The sequence below is a fragment of the Lissotriton vulgaris genome, chromosome 3_1 (genome assembly GCF_964263255.1).
Source record: "Lissotriton vulgaris chromosome 3_1, aLisVul1.2, whole genome shotgun sequence".
NCBI classification, from domain to species: domain Eukaryota; kingdom Metazoa; phylum Chordata; class Amphibia; order Caudata; family Salamandridae; genus Lissotriton; species Lissotriton vulgaris.
Window position 1 is genome coordinate 1838742271 of NC_141689.1, and position 20137 is coordinate 1838762407.

General features: G+C 48.3%; 1 protein-coding gene across 1 annotated transcript in view; it reads right to left on the reverse strand.

Annotated features, from left to right (window-relative positions):
* The window catches only part of LRBA (LPS responsive beige-like anchor protein), a 2444222-nt gene that overhangs the window by 1683004 nt on the left and 741081 nt on the right, over positions 1-20137 (reverse strand). Inside the window, exon 32 of the mRNA XM_086962285.1 lies at positions 5829-5907. Within this exon, the coding sequence (XP_086818411.1) occupies positions 5829-5907 (79 nt within the window). The remainder of the gene's footprint in view (positions 1-5828; positions 5908-20137) is intronic.

Consider the following 20137-nt stretch of genomic DNA (forward strand, 5'->3'; position numbering starts at 1 on the left):
ACTGCAGATCTTTAGCAGTCTCGTCCCCAGCCGGGATGTAAACCAATAGGTTCTTTTGGTGCTGTGCCCACTGGGACTTCGGATCTACTGCAGAAACCACATGTGCCATCTGGCATGTTGGACAAGAAGGATGCAGGAGGACAAGAGTTCCAGCAACCTCAAGGACATCCTCACTGAGAGCCAGCACAGATGCTGAAACATCAGGATATGTCCTGATTGTATCACTTCTGGAGGAAGGCACGATACTGCATAGTATCCAGAATAGTCCTAATGAACAAGAGGATCTGGCAAGGAGTCAGGTGTGCGTTCTGCACATTGATAATGAACCCCAACGATGTTAGAAGATTCACCATTGACTGAATGTGGTTTTCGACTGCCTGAGGTGAGCCGCCTTCACCAGGCAGACGTTGGGGTATAGGCAGTCTGGGACACAACCTCTGAAGGTGCACTGCAACCATAGCCGTCACTTTTGTGAACACCCGAGGAGCACCGGTGAAGCCAAAGGGAACAATGCACACTGGAAATCCTCCTGGCCCACGGTGAACCGCAGATAATGCATTTGATCCTACAGGATGGGAATATGGAAATATGCGCACTGCTAGTCAATCACTGCACTCCAGCCTCCGTGATCCAGGGCAGACTAGACCTTGGCCAGTGTGAGCATCTTGAATTTGTCCTGCCTTATGAAAACTTTATGAGCACAGTGATCTAAAATAGGACAAAACCATTGGTCATCCTTCACCACAAGTGAGTAATAAGAGTTACACCCAGTCCCTACATCTGAGGCCGGAATCCTTTCTATGGCCTCTGTGGTCAAAAGAATGTACATTTCCTGCTGCAGAACGGACATGTATTCCTCAGTCAGCCATTTTGATGGAGGTGACAAGTGTGGCGAAGTAGAAAGGAATGGGAGAACATAGTCTTGCCTGACAAGATGTAGGACCCATGCATCTGAATTTATGCCTTGCCACCCTTGGAGGAAATATTTGATCCTGCCTCCTATAAGGTTGAAGTGTGTCATAAAGGACACACTAAAGCAGTTGTGGTTGCTAAAGGGGCGGGGACTGAGCTGCACATTGTCCCTGAACCTTGTCTCAGGGTTCTGCTGCCTCAGCCACGAAATGGTTGTTCAGACTGTTGCGCCGTGGCAGGGTAAAGTTTTGGCAACACTGAAAACCTGTAGCATGGTCACAAAAGGGACACAACTGCAGAGGAAATTGTCTGGTAGGGACAGAGTGCCCCTGGGAAAATGCTATGGAACGACTCTCTTTAAAGTATTGTAGAGCCAAGTGCTATTACTCACCAAAAAGGAGAATGCTATCAAATGGAATGACCATCAAAGAAGACCGGACATCCCCAAAGAAACCCATAGACCTCATCCAGGCGTGGCACTAACGCACCACACTAGTGCCATTTGCACTACCCAAGCTGTCAATTGTGTTGAGGCAAACTGATCACAAATGTTGATGCTTTTCAGCCATTCTGAAAGGTTTGGGCTGAAAAGACACCCATATTTTCTCAGGAAATGAACACAGGATTTGACCAACTGCATCCCATAAGACATGACTGCAGCGGACTTGAAGGCAGATGACATTAGCTGAAAGCAAAGCTAGGTTAGCTGAAGAAAATATGCACTTGGCATAAGTTTCCATGCACTTAGACTCAAGTCAGGAGTCGTTGAGGGAAATCTGTTAGGCTTGACTCTGCTGGTGAATGGCTGGACCACCAGGCTCTCAGGCGTAGGCACAAAGAAAATCAGGGACGTCTAGTGCCCACTTATGTCTAAACTATCTGTCTATTAACTAGTGGACCAGAACACGGGTTAGGCAAAGAGGGCATCCACAGAGGCCTTATTAAATAGAAGAGGTTCAGTAAGGGCCTGGCCAGGTGGAAGAACCTCCGCAAGATGTTAGTTTTAACCTCGTTTGAAGGGAGCTGCAAGTGAAGGACCTCTGCAGCCTGCCTCATGACCATCACAAAAGAGGCACTCTCCTCACTTGCAGGATCAGCAGGAGAAGCAAGCCCAGAGTCTGGAGTACTGTCCCGAACACTGGCATCTTGTAATGCAGCATAAAAATTGTCCTAATCATATCAAGAGGTGATTTCATCCCCTTGATCGTATTCATTTTGATCTGTTCCAAAGAGCTGATGCTCTACTGCATGTTAAAGGCAAGATACTTGAGTCTGAAGGACTGGTTATAGGCTGCGCCCTCATAGGATCATAACAGTCGAAGCCAGCTCTGAGTCAGAGACCATTATAAGTGTCGACCAGCATTGATGATGAAGGGCCCGGCGCAGTTGGTGGTGCCGGAATCAAAATCATCACCTAAACCGGTACGGAGCCCAGTGCAGAGTCATGAGGCCAGACCGCGATGAGGGTGAACCCGCCAACAGGATCCTAACTGGAGGCCTCAGCATAGCCTTGGGTCCCAAAGGCATGTCAGAGGGAGCTGGAAGCGTGTCAAATATACACAGCATGGCCTCCCTTAAAAGTCTCTATTTGCTGCAACGTTGTTGACCGACCCAAGAATTTGGGTAGCAACAGGACCAAAATCTAAATCAGTTCCTCTGGAGTTCGGGAGGGAGACCAGGAGGCACACTGATGCCGTAGCACCCTCCCTGGATCTTAAGAGTGGCAGGAAGGGGCATATTCCTTCGACTTTGACTGGTCATTGTGCTGAGACATCCGATGCTTGGCAGCATTGTGTTTCACCTCACGGTATGGCTTTTGGGTTCACCTGAGCATAGTCGTGACAGGCTCTTGAGTAGTATTCCAACCAAAGGCACCACAAACATACTGCATGTGGATTTGTCACGGACATTTGATTGCAACAGTCTCAGCAAGGATTAAACCCTCTCATTTTGAGAGGTGACAAAAACGTTTGGCAAAAATACTCATGAAAGATAAAGAGAGTAAGCTCTTAATCCACATCTGAAGGTGCAGAAGGAAACGGAAAGACATCAGCTTGCTTGGGTGGCACTTATATGAGGTCCACTTGTCACTTTCACAGCAGATCATTGGGGTGAAGCCGACCATCACTTACCTGCTTTTGAGTTTCCAGATACATTCTGATGCCTGCGAGAATAATCACAAGGTGAAGAATCTGCTGTTAGCATATGCTACTTTCAAAAGGATACTTCTGTTTTGCGACCCACTACAGCTTCAAATTTCTGTGCAAAATGTCTGAGTCTGGCAATCAGGGAATTTGAAGCAACCACGTTCATGACTTCGTCGATCACACCTGGGTGCTTTATTACCTCTCTTTTGGTTCAACGTCAGATTTTTATGTATGTTCAAATTCCATCAGAAGGGCAAAGCTAGAAGGCGCAACTGGGCAGGACTCTACGAAGTCAGATATTTAGTTTTCATGGAGACCCTGTAGCTGCTGTTATGGTAATAAGCTCAGAGTGGGACAAACCTGGACAGTAACATCTTTGTCAGGTTGTCTTGTCACTGAAGTCCTGGCTCTCCTGAGAAGAAAAGTTCTCCCAAGTTCCAACTCTTTCCAAAGTTCTGTATCTTCTTTTCTCATACTTCAGAAGTCCCCAAACATCCAGGGAAAGCTTCTTGGATGTCAGATAATAGGTTGAAATTATGACAATGTTTTTCTTCACAGGACCACAGATACAATTCCAATTAGCACTGGTTTTGCTTATTCTTTTCAAGGCAGATGCAGCTCTCTTGGTATTCTCCGTGCTGTTCTAATTATAAAATAAGTTCTGCAGCAAGCAGGTTTCTCGCAGTAAGCTCCCAGTCACTCTTAGCCATGTTGCTGGCTTCCCTAGTGCCCAGGGATGCTTTAAAATATCAGTTAAGGCAACCTGCCCAAGGTGCATACTTTTCTTTCTAGGTTTTTCCAGTTTTCTATACTCGGAGGCACTGAGAAAAGCACTTGGATGAGTTTGTGGTTGAGGGGCCTATACTGCTAGGCTCTCCAGAACTCAGTGTCCTTAATGAAGGAAAATTACAAGTAGAAGGGTAATGCTACCTGTTGGATTCACAAGCAGAGTATGACTTCTCCCATAGAGCTGATTAGTGTCCTCATCAAACGTAAGAGCTTGCATTCTCATCCACACGTTCGGTAATCTCCCATCGGGCAGTCGGTGGTAACTACAGAAATTGAAATAGATACTACAAGAAAAACAGTAACTGTACCACTGCAGCTAACATTAGGCACGCCTCAAGGGAGCAGTACATGGCTTAGGCAAAAACAATTCAGAGAAGGTATCATCTCACTTGTATTTTATATATCACCCAGAAGTCGGAAATTAGACTCAGTGAGCACAGAGGTTATCACCTTCGGAATCACCACCTTCGTCTCAAAGTTGTTTGGGTATTAAATTTCCGACTCTGAATCATAAAATCCTCAAAATGCTGAAATCATAGATTAGCAAGTTTGAGAGTGGAAAACTTCTTTGTATACCAACACACAGGTATCCCTCTGGGGTTCATTTGCTAATTCTGCAAAAAGGTACATACATGCATTGAAGGTGTGAAAAGTAGAACATGGGAAGATGCAGAAGGGGGATGAGCAGAAGAGGTGAAAACTACCAGTTTGGTCTTTAAATTTGAGGGATCAGAGTTGTGTAACAATTTACAATCCAAAACATATCCTACTAGATGGCTGTACCAGTTTTGGAGTAAGAAGAGGTAAAAATCGGTAAATGATGGATGGGTAAAGGTTCTTCTAAAAAGGCAGAAAACCTCTGCTGGCTCAGGGAAAACCCGATGATAGCACTATTTGGAGCCAGAACTAAACCAATGATTCAAAGAGGACAAAGATTATAATATTCTCTACAGCAGCTTCTTTTTTATACAACTGGAAGTATCCAGTTTCCTGCAAAATTAAAAGAGCGGCCATGCTTGGATGTATCCTTGGAATGAGCAAGAGCAGAAATCTCCACTTGGCCACTCTAGTGCTAAGCGGACCCTAGGCTCATGCTCAGAGATGGTTTTAGGGCACACCTTTAGGCAAAATCCTAAAAAAGAAGTGTTCCAATTTGCCTTAGGACCCACATTCCTTGCCTAAAACATTCTAAGACCATTATGTTGTTCCTAAATTCTGTGGGAATTTCCCCCAAACTTCCTACAACAATGACTACACGACAAATTGTGATAATTTGACAAAACCCATAGCTCAGTAAAGGGCTGAAGGCGTCAAACAACTCTGGAATCGAGCATTTGTAATACTGTAGATCATTTGAGAAAAACCAACGTACATTTTAGCCGGCATCTTTTTGAAGCGAAGGTGTCACTTTGATGAGGTGTTTGTGGCTACTGGAACAAACCTACTAGGTCACAACTTAATGGTCATCTGGGAATAACTAAATTTTTAAGATCCAGTCTGATTACCAAGGATATTTCTAAATATTTAGCGGAAAGTGACTGTCAACGCTTAAGATGTGTGTGTAATGGAAAGAGACGATATAAAAGGGGCAGGTATTAAAAGCCGAAAGGGCATCTGTGGGAAGGCCACAGAGGACAACCAGAGTACAAGAAAAGGTCTTAGCCAAGAGTTCACAAAAATATTTTGGTCAAACCAGCAGTGTAGAGGTAACAAATGAATATGTCCATTTAGCAGACATTAATGAACAGCACATACAGAAGCTCTCAGCATAGACTGTCTTCCTCCATCTGAGCAATAGCCCATGGAGAATTAAGGCCAATATAGAACACACCAAACTGCCAAAACACTTACATCCTTATGTGTACACTTTTAGCTTAGTAAGGCATTTCTCAAAAGACAAAAGTTTCTATAAAGTTTTTAATGATGCCCTGGTGCAGAATATGCAATAGGGTCTAGACAGTCAACATCTGCAATAATTACCTCATATTTGATGCAGAATCTTCAGGCACTGTAGAAACATTTGGAACAGATGGCAATTTTGCATTAGATGATCCGCTACCTAAAAAATATAAAAGACATAAGCATGCACAGATTACCATGACAGCGAAACCCGCGAACCACCGATTTTTCACACTCAATGTAATGTATTTTTCATTGTTTCCAAATGTATGTAGATGGAATTACATGTTAACAGCCATTTACCTGAAAAGTTCATTATTGTTTTAGTATGGATGTAATTTACCCCTAATGATTCTACAGCAGCACGTTGCTTCAGCATTGGAACCGGAATTTAAAGACAAAAGTTTCTTAAGGTATGAGTGCATATATGACATGGCCGATATGTAACCACAAAGGTACTGCAGTAGATTTGCCATTGCCCTTTCTGGCCGCTATTTGATTTCCAGTTCTCTTTCCTTCCACACAAATATATTACTGCATATATAACAGAGTAATTAATTTTTTTATTTATTTAAGAATGTTGCTGCCTCTATTACATGTAAATAGTTTTATTAGCATTTCCCTTAAGAACATTCATTTGTCACCGAACACATTTACAACAGTATATATTTTAGACCCTTGGTGAAGCAACAATATTTCAGCTGAAATATACTCACTTATTGTTTTCCCCAAACTTATTTTAGTGTTTTTTTTTTCGATGGTACAATATCAATGCAGATTACAACCATATACATCAGTGTGGCCTTACGTAGACAATGCCGGTAGAAGTCAACAGCGCAGCATGTCATTCAGGTCTGTGTATTAAACAACGGTCAGTAATTAGAAGCAAGACTAGGCACTTTGAATTATCCCTTTAGACAAATGGTCCACTGTGTTAGCTCACCCAAGCTTGAAGCTAAAGGTTAGGGAGGGGAGGGGGGGTATACTTCTAGTGTTGTGGTGGCAATAGAAAGTGCGTATCTAGGCTCTGGGAACTGCACTGTGGGATCCCTGGAAAGTAGGCAGTAGTGTGGATAATAGGGGCCTGGGGAGTCAAATCTACTGGGAGAGGCGCCTGCCTTGATATCACTGAAAGACACTATGACTGCGTCTTTGTCAGTTGCTCACTGGAAGTGAGTAAGCATGATAGCACATTATGTGGAGATAGGGCGTCGGCACATCCGATGCACCTCGTACCAAATTGCTTCCTCTGCTGCAGCCCCTATTTGCACACTGCCCCAGTCCAAGCCTCCACTAGGGGACCCCGCTGGTGCTCACCAATGCAGTGTGGTTGCTCGCATGCCTAAGAGCAGGACTAGGGCACCTTGTATTGCTTCCGGCCCTAAAAAGCCTAACGCGCAGGCTTTATAAGTGTATATGTCTGGGAATCCTGTGACTTCCCGCAACGCAGCGAGAATATCGCCCCAGTAATTGTGTAGAGATGAGCAGGACCATAACACGCGTACAAATGAAGTGTTAGGTGTGTGGCATCGTGGGCAAGCAAAGCATGTCTTCGGGAAAAAACGATAGAGTTGTGCTAGCATTAGATAGGCCCAATGTAGGATAAAGAACTGTAAGTTTTCAAGAGACCATTTTGGGAATTATAGGACCTTTTCCCATTCTTTATCATGGAAATATACTACCTTCTTAACTGTATTTTTGTTTAGCCCTGGGGCGTTTAGATGTCGGTCTATATGTTTTATTTTTGTGCACCTGATTATAAAATATAGGTGTTCAATCTCTACACTGAGCCTTTGCTCAAGCTCTACACTAAGTTTCAGATACAGATCACATTTCATTTGAGCAATTCTCCCTGCAGATCTTAGCTACAACCCATTATTCCCCGTCTTCTTCTACAATTAACTGCCCGCGCTGTCACAGTTACTTTCGATCCAACCGCAGTTCCCAGCTCCGTTCCACTTTAGCGCCCAAGCCATGAATAATTTAGCGTACCCCTAGCCTTTTGAATGCAACAGTGTGGAAAGAGTTCCATCAATCCCAGTACAGCAAATCCACCACATTTCTAGAGCCAACACTATCTAGTGTCAAAAACACCAGTTGTATTACTATGGCATAACCCTTCCCTGGTGATACAAAGCTACTGTGGATCCCATAATATTGTGTCTTCATAATTATACATCAGTCTTCTTTTTTGGGTTCTTCCATTTAATATATCACCACGTTGAGAAAATAGTGCCTGTGCACTTCTCCAAAACGAACAAGTTACTTACCTTCGGTAACGCTTTTTCTGGTAGATACAATATCTGCCTGTGGATTCCTCACCTTGTGATTCCTCACCTTGTGAATATCCCCCTTGCGCCAGCAACGTTCGGAAAATTCTTCGTAGCACGCCGGCGTGGACGACGTCATAGGAGCACGGCTTCGCGCGCGACTTCGTCTGACGTCACCGACTCCACATAAGGCCCACGTCGGCGTGATGACGTCAGTTCCGCCCTTTTTTTAGTGCCTTCGAGGCACCCGGACGGACCAACAAGTACATATATATATATATATATATATATATATATATATATATACACACAATGTACACAGTACATGCAAAACTATACAAGGTCAGATAAAACCATAATTACATTTGCATATAACATCAGGTATAGCAGAGTGGACAACGGGGAGGCGGGTGGGTCAGTGAGGAATCCACAGGCAGATATTGTATCTACCAGAAAAAGCGTTACCGAAGGTAAGTAACTTGTTCTTCTGATAGATACATCTGCCGTGTGGATTCCTCACCTTGTGAATAGAGTCCCACAGCAGTCCCCACTCCCGGAGGAGGGTGTCCACTCTGCTACACCAGGAAATCTTGGAGAACAGAGCGCGCGAAGTGGCCATCCCTCCTCACCTCAGCATCCAAGCAGTAGTGCTTTGCAAAAGTGTGGAGGGAGGCCCAAGTCGCGGCCCTGCAAATGTCCTCAACAGGAACACCTCTAGACAATGCAGAAGTAGCAGACTTTGCTCTAGTTGAATGAGCTCTAATACCCTCAGGAGGGTCCTTACCCGCCAGAGAGTAGCAAATCTTGATGCAGAGAATAATCCATCTGGAAAGTGTGCGCTTGTGCACCGATCTGCCCTTCTTGCAGCCAGCAAAACCCACGAAGAGCTGATCGTCAATACGATAGTCCTTAGTCCTATCAAGATAGAAACTAACCGCTCTCTTCGGGTCCAGGCGATGAAGCCTCTCCTCCTCCTTGGAAGGGTGTGGGGGAGGATAAAAGGTAGGAAGGGTAATGGATTGTCCTAGGTGGAAGGGAGTAACCACCTTAGGCAGAAAAGCAGCCCTGGTCCTAAGAACCATTCTTTCAGCATGGATGGACAAAAACGGGGGCTTGGAACTAAGAGCTTGAAGCTCACTTACCCTCCTTGCCGAGGTAATTGCAACTAAGAAGACCGTCTTAAAAGAAAGAAGCCTCATTGGACACTTGTGTAAGGGTTCAAACGGCGAACCCATCAGATAGGTTAACACAAGATTCAAGTCCCAATGTGGAACAATAAAGGGAGAAGGAGGGAACTTATTAGTGAGCCCCTTCAAAAATCTTAAAACCACAGGTGATTTAAAAAGAGAGGGCTGATCCGGCAAGCAGAGGAATGCCGATAAGGCCGAAAGGTAACCTTTGACAGTGGCAACAGCAAACCCCTGCCGTGCCAGAGAAAGAGCAAATAACAAAATATCAGATAAATGAGCCTTTAACGGGTCAACATCCCTCTCCCTACACCAAGACACAAACTTAGTCCACCTATACGAATAAATGGACTTGGTGGAGTCACGCCTGGCAGAAAGTATGACATCCACCACATCGTTAGGGAGAGAGAAAGAGTTCAGATTGCCCCGTTCAATCTCCAGGCATGAAGGTGTAATGTCTGGAGGTGGGGGTGTAGAACCTGCCCCTCCATCTGAGAGAGGAGGTCTGCCCTGAGAGGGAGACGGAGCGCGGGTGAGAGGAGAGGTGGAGAAGATCTGTGTACCACACCCTTCTTGGTCAATCCGGGGCGACCAATATGACTTGGGCCCGGTCTTGGCGAATCTTCCTCAGAACCCGAGGAATCAAGGGTATGGGAGGAAACGCGTAAAGGAGCTGACCTCTCCAGCTCAACTGAAACGCGTCCCCCAATGCTCCTTGCATCGGATACTGGAGACTGCAGAATGACGGGCAGTGAGCATTCTCGCAAGTGGCAAACAGGTCCACCCGAGGAGTCCCCCACATCTGAAAGATGTAATGAACAACCTCCGGGTGAAGCCTCCACTCGTGGTCGGCAGAGAACTGACGACTGAGAATGTCTGCACGCACGTTCAGAACCCCGGCCAGATGATTTGCCATCAGACAAATCTGGTGGTCCTGAACCCAGGACCAGAGGCGCAGAGCCTCCCTGCAGAGACACTGCGACCCCACTCCTCCCTGCTTGTTGACATACCACATCGCGGTCGTGTTGTCCGTCAGGACTTGAACCGACTGACCGCGAAGGGAAGGGAGGAAGGCCTTGAGCGCCAGACGTATCGCCCGTAACTCTAGAAGGTTGATGTGAAGCAACCTTTCCTCTGGAGACCAAAGACCCTTGACCTCCAGATCCCCCAGATGAGCACCCCACCCTAGAGTGGATGCATCCGTTATCACCGTGGCCACCGATGGTGGAAGCTGAAAAGGCTTTCCTTGAGACAGATTGCCTTCCACACCCCACCAAGACAGATCCGCTGCAGTCTCTCTGGAGATCCTCACTGACTCCCCGAGATCTCCGTTGTGTTGATACCACTGCCTGCGGAGGCACCAATGGAGTGCCCTCATGTGCCAGCGTGCATGGTTGACCAGGAGAATGCAAGAAGCCATCAGACCGAGCAGGCGAAGGACCTTCAGGACCGGAACAACCGCTCCATTGTGAAATAAAGGAATCATTTCCTGTATGTCGCGAATCCTTTGCGGAGGAGGGAATGCACAACATACAGTAGTGTCCAGTACCGCACCTATGAACAGGTTGCGCTGGGAGGGCACCAGGTGAGATTTGGGCACATTTATTGAAAAACCCAACCTGAACAACAGCTGCAATGTTTCTTGCAGGTGATGAAGCACCTTCTCGGGCGACTCCGCTTTGATCAGCCAGTCGTCCAGATACGGGAATACAGGAATCCCCGACCTCCTGAGATGTGCAGCCACCACTGCCATCACCCTGGTGAAAACTCGAGGCGCAGTAGTAAGACCAAACGGAAGGACCGCAAACTGGTAGTGTTGCGATCCCACCGTAAAACGGAGATACTTCCTGTGCGACTTCAGGATCGGGATGTGAAAATACGCATCCTGCAAGTCGATCGACACCATCCAGTCTTCTTTCAACAGCGCTTGAAGAACCTGCGCAAGAGTGAGCATTTTGAATTTCTCCTGCTTGAGATAGAGATTCAAAATCCTGAGGTCCAGGATTGGACGTAACCTGCCATCCTTCTTGGGGATCAGGAAATACCGGGAGTAGCATCCCTGACCCCTTTCCTGCTCTGGAACCACCTCTATCGCACCTTTCTTGAACAAAGCCAGGACTTCTTCCTGCAAGCGAACAAGGTGGTCCTCCGAACAAAAACCCTGGCAAGGAGGGTAATTGGGAGGGAACTCCTGGAAAGGAAGAGCATACCCATTTTCTACGAGATTGAGAACCCAAAGATCTGATGTAACTGATTCCCAATCCCGTAGAAAATGAGTAAGCCGACCCCCCACCGGAGCCACATGATCCAGAATGGCGGATCTAGGGCTGCTTTGCTGCAGGGGGAGGTGGTTGGTTATTAGAGGAAGAGGAAGAGGAGGAGGAGACCTGGCGCCCACGACCACGGCCCCTTTGCTTTCCTCTGTAGGATTTATACAGAGGATTCTGGCGCTGCTGCTGCTGTCCTTGATTGTAGGGACGAAAATTGGGTCTGCCAAAACCCCTATACTTCCTAGTCGCAGAGCCCCTCGTCTGAAGGCCCAAAGACTTCGCCGAAGCCCGGCTGTCTTTGAATCTCTCCAGAGCTATGTCAGCCTTCTTGCCAAAGAGACCTGTCCCATCAAACGGTAAGTCCAACAGAGTAGACTGAACGTCAGAAGAAAAATCGGAGGACTTAAGCCTTGCGGCCCTTCTTGTAGCAACAGTAGAGCCCATAATTCTGGCAACAGAGTCCACCGTGTTTATACCACTCTGTATAACCATACGAGCTGCAGCCTGAGTATCAGCGACCACCTCGTTAAAGTTCTTCTTATCGTCCTCTGGAAGCTTAGAAGAAAGCTGTTTAACAGAGTCCATCAACGCGTGAACGTATCTCCCCAAGAGGCAAGTATCATTGGTGGACTTCAAGGCCATGCTACCCGAGGAGAAAATCTTTTTAGCAGACTGGTCCAACTTTTTCGAGTCCTTATCTGCTGGCACCTGAGGGAAAGAGCCCGCAGCCCTGCTGGAACAGGCGGCCTGCACTACCAGACTCTCCGGTGCAGGATGCGAGGAAAGAAATTCAGGGTCATCAGGAGCCACCCTGTAACGCCTTGCCACTGATCTGGAAACCGCAGGAGCAGATAAAGGCCTCTTCCAGACCTCCTTTATTGGTTCAGTTAATGCATCCGTAAAAGGAAGCGTAGGCTCCACAATTGAAGAAGGCAAATGCAATACTTCCGTAAGGATGTTGGGCTTGTATTCAACTGTGGGCAAAGTCAAGCCTAGCAACTCTGCAGCCTTCTTTATGACGACATGATAGGGTGCCAAGTCCTTAGATGGAGCGTCAGAAACGGTTGGCAAACCCCATTCAGGAGAAAGTTCCAAGCCACTTGCATCCTGAAGGTCTTCAAAACAATCCCCCTCTTGCAACTCTCCTTCCACAACCTCGGAGTCCATAAACTCCTTCTCCTCCAAGAGGCGTTGTGCCCTGCGCCTCGACCACTCCATACGGACCGAAGTCGATGGATCCGGCAACGACTCAGACGGCGCCGGAGCCGACGTCGAGCGAGGAGCCGGAGGACGGGAAGTACCACGATCCGAATCCACTCGAGGCCGATCCGGAGTCGGCGAAGCCGCATGCGAAGTCGACGACCTCGGCGGCGCCGTACCGAGCCAAGGAGTGCAAGGCGTCGGCATAAACGGCATAAAGGGGGCCGGGGCATAAGCCTGGGGCACACCCAAATTGAAAGACAAAGGACCCATGGGACCCATAGGCGCACCAGCGGGGTACATCGCCCTCGAGTAAACACCAAACATGGCGTTTAAAAACTGCGAGGGATCCTGACCTGGACCTGGAAAGGGTGGGTACGAACCCAACGGCCGCTCCGAAGGAGGCTGATCCGGCAAAGGCGCACCCTGGCCCTCTTGTTCTTCAGGCTCCACAACCGGAGTCGGTGCTCGAGGAACCTCTTCTTCATGCACCGATGAATGGTGCGACTCCAGATCCTGTTCCGGCTCATGAACTGGAGAACCAACGTGAGATTGAGCTGGAGAAGGAGACACGAAGTCCTTGTGATGTTTTCGAGACTTCTTCCTCGAATCCGAAGACTCCTTGCCAGAGTGGTGTCTGGAGTGATGTTTACTCCTCTTATGCTTCTTTCTCGAGGAGCCCGAAGCATGGCCCGAGGCCGACTTGGAACCGGACCTCGACCTCCCTCTGGACCTTGATCTCTCTCTCGACCTCGACTTGGCCCTCGAAGCCGACCTCGACTTCGCCCTCGAAGCCGACCTTGACCTCGACCGTTGTCTCGACTTCGAGCGCCTGGACACTGACCTTGAAGACCTTCCGGCTTCCCTTTCCTTCACCTTAGCCAGCAGAAGCTTCGCCTCCCGCTCTCGCAAGGCTTTGGAGTTCATCTTGTCACAGGAACGACAGTTTTTGACATCGTGTCCCGAACCAAGACACCACAGACAGTCGGGATGCGGATCGGTAATCGACATCATCCGGGAGCAGGAACCACATTGTTTGAAACCTGTCTTCCTCGACGACATCTTCGACGATGAAGCGAATTCCAACAGAGAAACAATAACAGCTAAACAGCGAAAAGATACAAAAGTATCGCAGAAGATCCCAGAAACCGTTAGCGTCGACGACGCGGAAAAAAGGGAACTGACGTCATCACGCCGACGTGGGCCTTATGTGGAGTCGGTGACGTCAGACGGAGTCGCGCGCGAAGCCGTGCTCCTATGACGTCGTCCACGCCGGCGTGCTACGAAGAATTTTCCGAACGTTGCTGACGCAAGGGGGATATTCACAAGGTGAGGAATCCACACGGCAGATGTATCTATCAGAAACCACTGCCTTTGAAAACAAATGATCGATGTCATCCCAGGCCTGCTAATATACTTAGAGATTTTACTAGTTCCAACTCAGAGACTACGGCAAATTCTTACTGTAGGAGAGTAGGGTCTGCAATCCTATGATCACCCAGATTTTTTTGCTTTTGTTTCACTGGTTTACGACTTTCTCTGGCTGTGGGCCTGCCAATCAGACCCACAGCCTGGCTGTTCTCTTTCTAAATTACCTCATGTACCCTAGGTGCATCTACCAATTGGTACTGGGCCACCTTATCAGACCCTGTAACTCAGGGCATAGGTGTACCCAGGGCTGCCAGGGGCTGCAGCACGTATTGTGCCACCCCTGGCTGGCCTCCTAAATTTGACACAACTGGCTGCATGACAGCTGGGGCAAAGTCGTGTAATCACCCTTTGCTGTAGGTGTAGTATACCTATACCTAACCCTAAAATGGACACACAGATTCCTATCAGTCACTCCTATGGCAGGCCTTGACAATCCTGAAGGCAGAGTGCTTGGAATCGTGTGAGATGGTGCTCTGGCATGAGCTGAGCCTGTCTGCAGCTTGCGGAATCAAGTCCTAATAGCTGTTCCATGATATCGCATACCATATACTCTTAAGTGCATTATAATCCTCGCGGTTAAATGCTATCTTTGGTATTGCTTTATCAAAACATGTCGAGTAAGGTGTCATACGAATTGGAATACTAACCCCTCGCCAATTCTGGCGACGGGGTTAGCATTCCACCCTTCTAGAGGGACACGACATGTATGTAACTGTGAACCCCGGTTAAAGTTAACTGAAGCCTCAGCTCCACAAAATGGATGCTGCCACCACAGACACGAGTCTGACCCCCTGCAGCTGGGAGTCCTTCCAGCGAGGGGAGCCTGGACAAAGGGTTTCCTGTCAGGGGCGGTGCTAGCACCGTCCCAGACATGGTTTTGTGTATCCTGGGTAGGCAGGGCTTTACAGGAAGGTGACTGCTGAGTGGCACCCCGGTGCTCACTACGCATAGGCCGGTCTGAACCAGTTCCAGGGGCACACCAGCCCCTGGCCTGGGGAAGTCCGGCATGGCTGAGGGGTGTAACCACCCCCCACCTAGTCCCACCCATAGGCAGGACCTAGTCACCGGGTCAGCCCCCTTTTTTAGTATAAAGATGGGAGCGGGCCCCCTGTTAAAATTAGATCATCTTTGGAATCAAGATACCACTTTCTTCGAAAGGACTTCACGATTTCTTCTTCAAGATTCTCCCTTGTGGCTAAGGAGTAGTCACCCTGCATCCGCAGGCACCATCCTAAAGAACACTGCGGTCTGCTGCAAGTCCTTCATCACGAATCCGACGACCCAGCTCGACGAGACCCGGCTTCCCTGGCCCCTCTGACCTCTACTCACCTCTACAGCCCAGCTGAGAACCGTGAGTGCGACGAGACCTCAAGGGACCGACGATCGCCAAGACTGCACGACATCTTTACTGCAAGCCCACCGTGTCCTCCACTGGTGAGTGCTTTGGGGTCCGAGAAGCCCCGACCCTGCGCAGCTCCAGCACCCAAGATCAGCCCCCCTGCATCTCCACGATCTGCGTGGGGCCCTTCTGCTGTTTGCTGTGCACCGCGTTGTTTGGCTACTAGCCGGCTGGCTTGTGGCCCTCTGAACGACGCCCAACGACTTCACGACTGCTGGTCTGGTTGCTCCAGGCTGGCCTTTGCTTCCTTCTTCAAGAGAGGCACCCCGGACCCTCCTGGTCCACTCCAGACGCCATTTTAGGTCCACCGCGTGGGCTTGAATTTGCCAAGGCTTTGTTGCCCAATCCTGGGTCCAGCGACGCCGACAGCTTCTATCTTCGTGGGACAGCTCGATCCTCCATCCTGGTCGCCGACAACGCCTCCTGGTCCGTGAGATCTTCGAGTCAAGCGTCACCCACTCACCTAGTCGAGGTGGCTACCATCCGGTGCCCTCCTGGTGCCCACTGACTACTGGCTAGTAGTCTCGAACTTGGTCCCCTCTGCTTTCAGGTGTCATCTATCTTCAAGATCCAGGCTTGGATCCGACTGAACTTTCTTCACTGGTCACCGGCCAGCATCTTTTCTTCCGGCTCCTGGTCCGTCTACGAGGATTCCCGACGTCTTTTCAGACCTATGCAGCTGCAGCCCCTGGGCTAGGTAACTTCGGCATTTCGGTGCCCCAGCATAGCCTCACTATCCAAGGGTCAGAATCTACTTTCGTTTTCTCCCTACCAGGTCGGGTTCGCCCGAGAACACTAACTTTCTAATTCCTAGCTACCATAGACTTTTGTCCCGCATCTCGCGTGAGAGTGCACACACTGCACCCGAGTCCCCTAGGCCTCCTAGACATAATCTAACGATTCCCTAGTCAAGTCCTAGCGATTCCAAAAGCTATTAGTACTGTACTTACCTGCTAGGAATTTCGCATTCCACTTTCAGAGTATATGGTTTTCCGTGCCCCTCGGGCATTTGTATATACTGTGCTAACTTAAGTATTTTTGTAAGAGTTTTGGTTTGTGCTTAGTACCCTGTCCTCATAAAGAGTACAGGGCTGTTGTGATCTTTAAATAAATAACTGTTTATTTTCATAACACTTGTGTGGTGTCCTTTCACTTGGTATTCAAGGGGTATATGTGTGGTAAACAGCGGGCTTAACGCGCCCTCTCGAGTCTTTAGCCTTAGACTGCTCGTATCCACGCTACTAGGATAGCTGGTCTATAAGGTTGACTTACAACCAATCATCAATAAGGGTTGCTGGACTGATACATAGTGTTCACTAGAATAGTGAGCACTGCATATCAGGCCACCTTCTCACATTGGTGAGCAGCGGTTGGGATTTGAGCTTGCTGTTGTTTTGCCACACGTATCCTAAGAATATCTTGTTGAAAGATCACATAAGTACTGTTAGGTACACATAACTAAAGCTTAGAATACTCTGAGTTCTACTGAACCAGCTGTTGTAGCTCCTCAAGGCTTAGCACACCTTGGCTGCAACTCTTAGCAAGGGATCAGTAGGTAAACACATAGTGTAGGTAGGTGCATCACTTACACCACACTAGAAACAGTATGTCGGACAAAGGAGGAAACACTGAGGTTCCCCTTGTGTCAGTTGACCCTCCACAGGTCATCCCTTCAAGATATACTGCGCTTAGCTTCCATGAGTTACGACAAGTGTGTACCTCTAGGAAGATTAAGCAGGGGTCTAACCCCACAACTGCCTTTCTGATTGGTCTCTTAGAGACTCATGATGCAAGGAGGGCTGGTAACCCAGACCCTTCTAATTCAGATGGCAACATGCCCTCCTTACAGGGTCCCTTTGATGCCCAGGACCATCCTCTTCAGGAAGCAGATGATGCTGATGATGAGGATGATGATTTGGTATCAGGGGATGAGGCAGAAAAGGAACAGGTAGAAGTCAGCAGACTAACCAGGTCCAACTTAAGCAGACATGAGATGGGCACTAGGGGACCCTTGGGGCCACTCTCAGGTCAGCTTAACATTGGGAATGGACGAGATAGATCTCTATCAAGAGGCTCTATCAGATCCCTTCATACCAATGGCTCTCAACGTTCCTCTCAAAGGGGAATGACATCTCCCCAGAGGAGAATGTATGAAGCTAAGGAAAAGGCAGCCAATCTGAGGATTGAAAGGGAAGAACTTGCCCTGGCCAAAGAGAGGCTTGCCTTTGCTAGAGAGCAACAATTGAGTGGGACAGTCCCCACTGGTGGCAGCATTGTACCTAGCAATAGGGAAAGGAGTTTTGATACAAAACACCTTGGTAAGATAGTGCCCCCCTTTAAACAAGGGGATGACATCCACAAATGGATTACTGCTTTGGAGAGGGCCTGCACTGTGCAAGGTGTTCCCCCAAGTCAGTGGGCAGCTATCTTGTGGCTCTCCTTTGAGGGTAAAGGAAGAGACAAGCTCCTCACCACAAGGGTGGAGGATGCTAATGATTACCAAGTCTTGAAAAATGCACTGGTTGATGGGTTTGGCCTAACCACTGAGCAGTACAGGGTGCTGTTCAGGGATACCCAGAAAACTCAGTCTCAAGATTGGGCTGACTTTGTAGATTGTGCCACTAAGGCTTTTGAGGGCTGGTTGCTGGGCAGTAAGGTTACTGATTATAAAGGATTGTACAATTTGATGATGAGAGAGCAAATTTTAAACAATTGTCAGAACCAGTTGTTGCATCAGCATCTTGTTGACTCAGATCTGACCTCTCCCCAAGAATTGGGAAAGAAGGCAGACAGATGGGTTAGAACAAGAGTTAAACAGAACCAGGGCCAGAATCAAGGTGGTCAGAAGAAAGCAGACCAGAAGGGTAAGGATTCGAAAGGGGAACAAAATGACCAGAAGTCTTCGACAGGTCCCCAACAACCCAAAGAGGGTGGGGGTCAGGCTCCCCAAAAGAAGAAAGAAGGCCAATCTAAAAGGTGGTGCCAATACTGCAAAAGTAAAACTCACTGGTTTAGTGAGTGCACCAAGAAAGGAGGAGGGCAGACTCCTGCCACTGCAGCCCCTAAGGCACCTGTGCCCCCTAGTACAGCCAGCAGTGGTAGTGCACCTCCCAAGGGTTTAGTAGGGTTAACCCTGGGTTCTGAGGGGAGTGACAACTTAGTTAGCACCCTCACTCAGGCTGTCCTTGTCAGTACAGGGGATATGGATATGTCCCCTGACATAAGTCCCAATACTTTGGGCAAATACAGACAGACACCTTTTATTAATGGAAAAATGGCTCAGGCCTATAGGGACACTTGTGCCAGTGTCACAATGGTGACACCTAGCTTTGTGGACCCTGGACAGATCATGCCAGGTACAGAATTCCTGGTGACCAATGCAAGCAATGTCACTACCAATCATAGTATGGCAATTGTAGCTTTCTCCTGGGGAGGGGTAACTGGCCAAAAGAAGGTTGTAGTTAGTTCAGACCTCCCAGTGGATTGTTTGTTGGGCAATGATTTGGAGTCATCACAATGGTCAGAAGTGGAGCAGAGGACTCATCTGGAAATGTTAGGTTTGCCAGCACATGTGTTTGCTGTGACTAGGTCACAGGCCAGAAGATGCCCCACTGAACAGGTGCTGGATCCTGGAACAATGGACCAGACACCTTCCAAGAAAAAGAGCAGTAGGGTTAAGGCTGTGCCTTCCCCCTTGCCCCAGGTTGTGGATCAAGTCTCAGAGGAGGCTGACCTGCAGGAATTGAGGGAAACTGAGCCTAGAGAGTTTGAACTTGATCAAGTTGAATTCTTGGGTTCAGGGGGACCCTCAAGGGAAGACCTGGGGAAGGACCAGTTAGGCTGCCCTTCTCTTGAACCCCTCAGACAGCAGGCTGCTGCTGAGGCTGCTGGGAACGCCACAGGTACCCACAAGGTATACTGGGAAGATGGACTCCTGTACACTGAGTCAAGAGACCCCAAGCCTGGCATGACCAGGAGGCTGGTTGTACCCTTGTCTCAGAGAGGTTTCCTACTTACCTTGGCCCATGAGATTCCCTTAGCAGGACACTTAGGCCAGACAAAGACTTGGGACAGGCTTGTCTCACACTTTCACTGGCCTCACATGAATGAGGATACCAAGGAGTTTTGTCGCTCCTGTGTCCCTTGCCAAGCCAGTGGTAAGTCAGGTGGCACAACAAAGGCCCCCCTTATACCAATGCCTGTGGTGGGGGTGCCCTTTGAAAGAGTGGGGATTGACATTGTTGGTCCAATGGAACCCCAGACAGCATCAGGGCACAAGTTTATACTGGTGGTAGTGGATCATGCCACCAGGTATCCTGAAGCTATTCCACTTAGGACCACCACAGCCCCTGTGGTGGCAAGGGCCCTAGTTGGAGTGTTCTCCAGAGTGGGCTTCCCTAAGGAGGTTGTCTCTGACAGAGGTGCAAACTTCATGTCAAGCTATTTAACTGCTATGTGGAAGGAGTGTGGTGTCAATTACAAATTCACTACACCCTATCACCCACAATGCAATGGGCTTGTTGAAAGGTTCAACAGGACCCTAAAAGGGATGATTCATGGACTACCTGAAACACTCAGGCGTAGATGGGATGTCCTGATGCCCTGCCTTCTGTTTGCTTACAGAGAGGTCCCA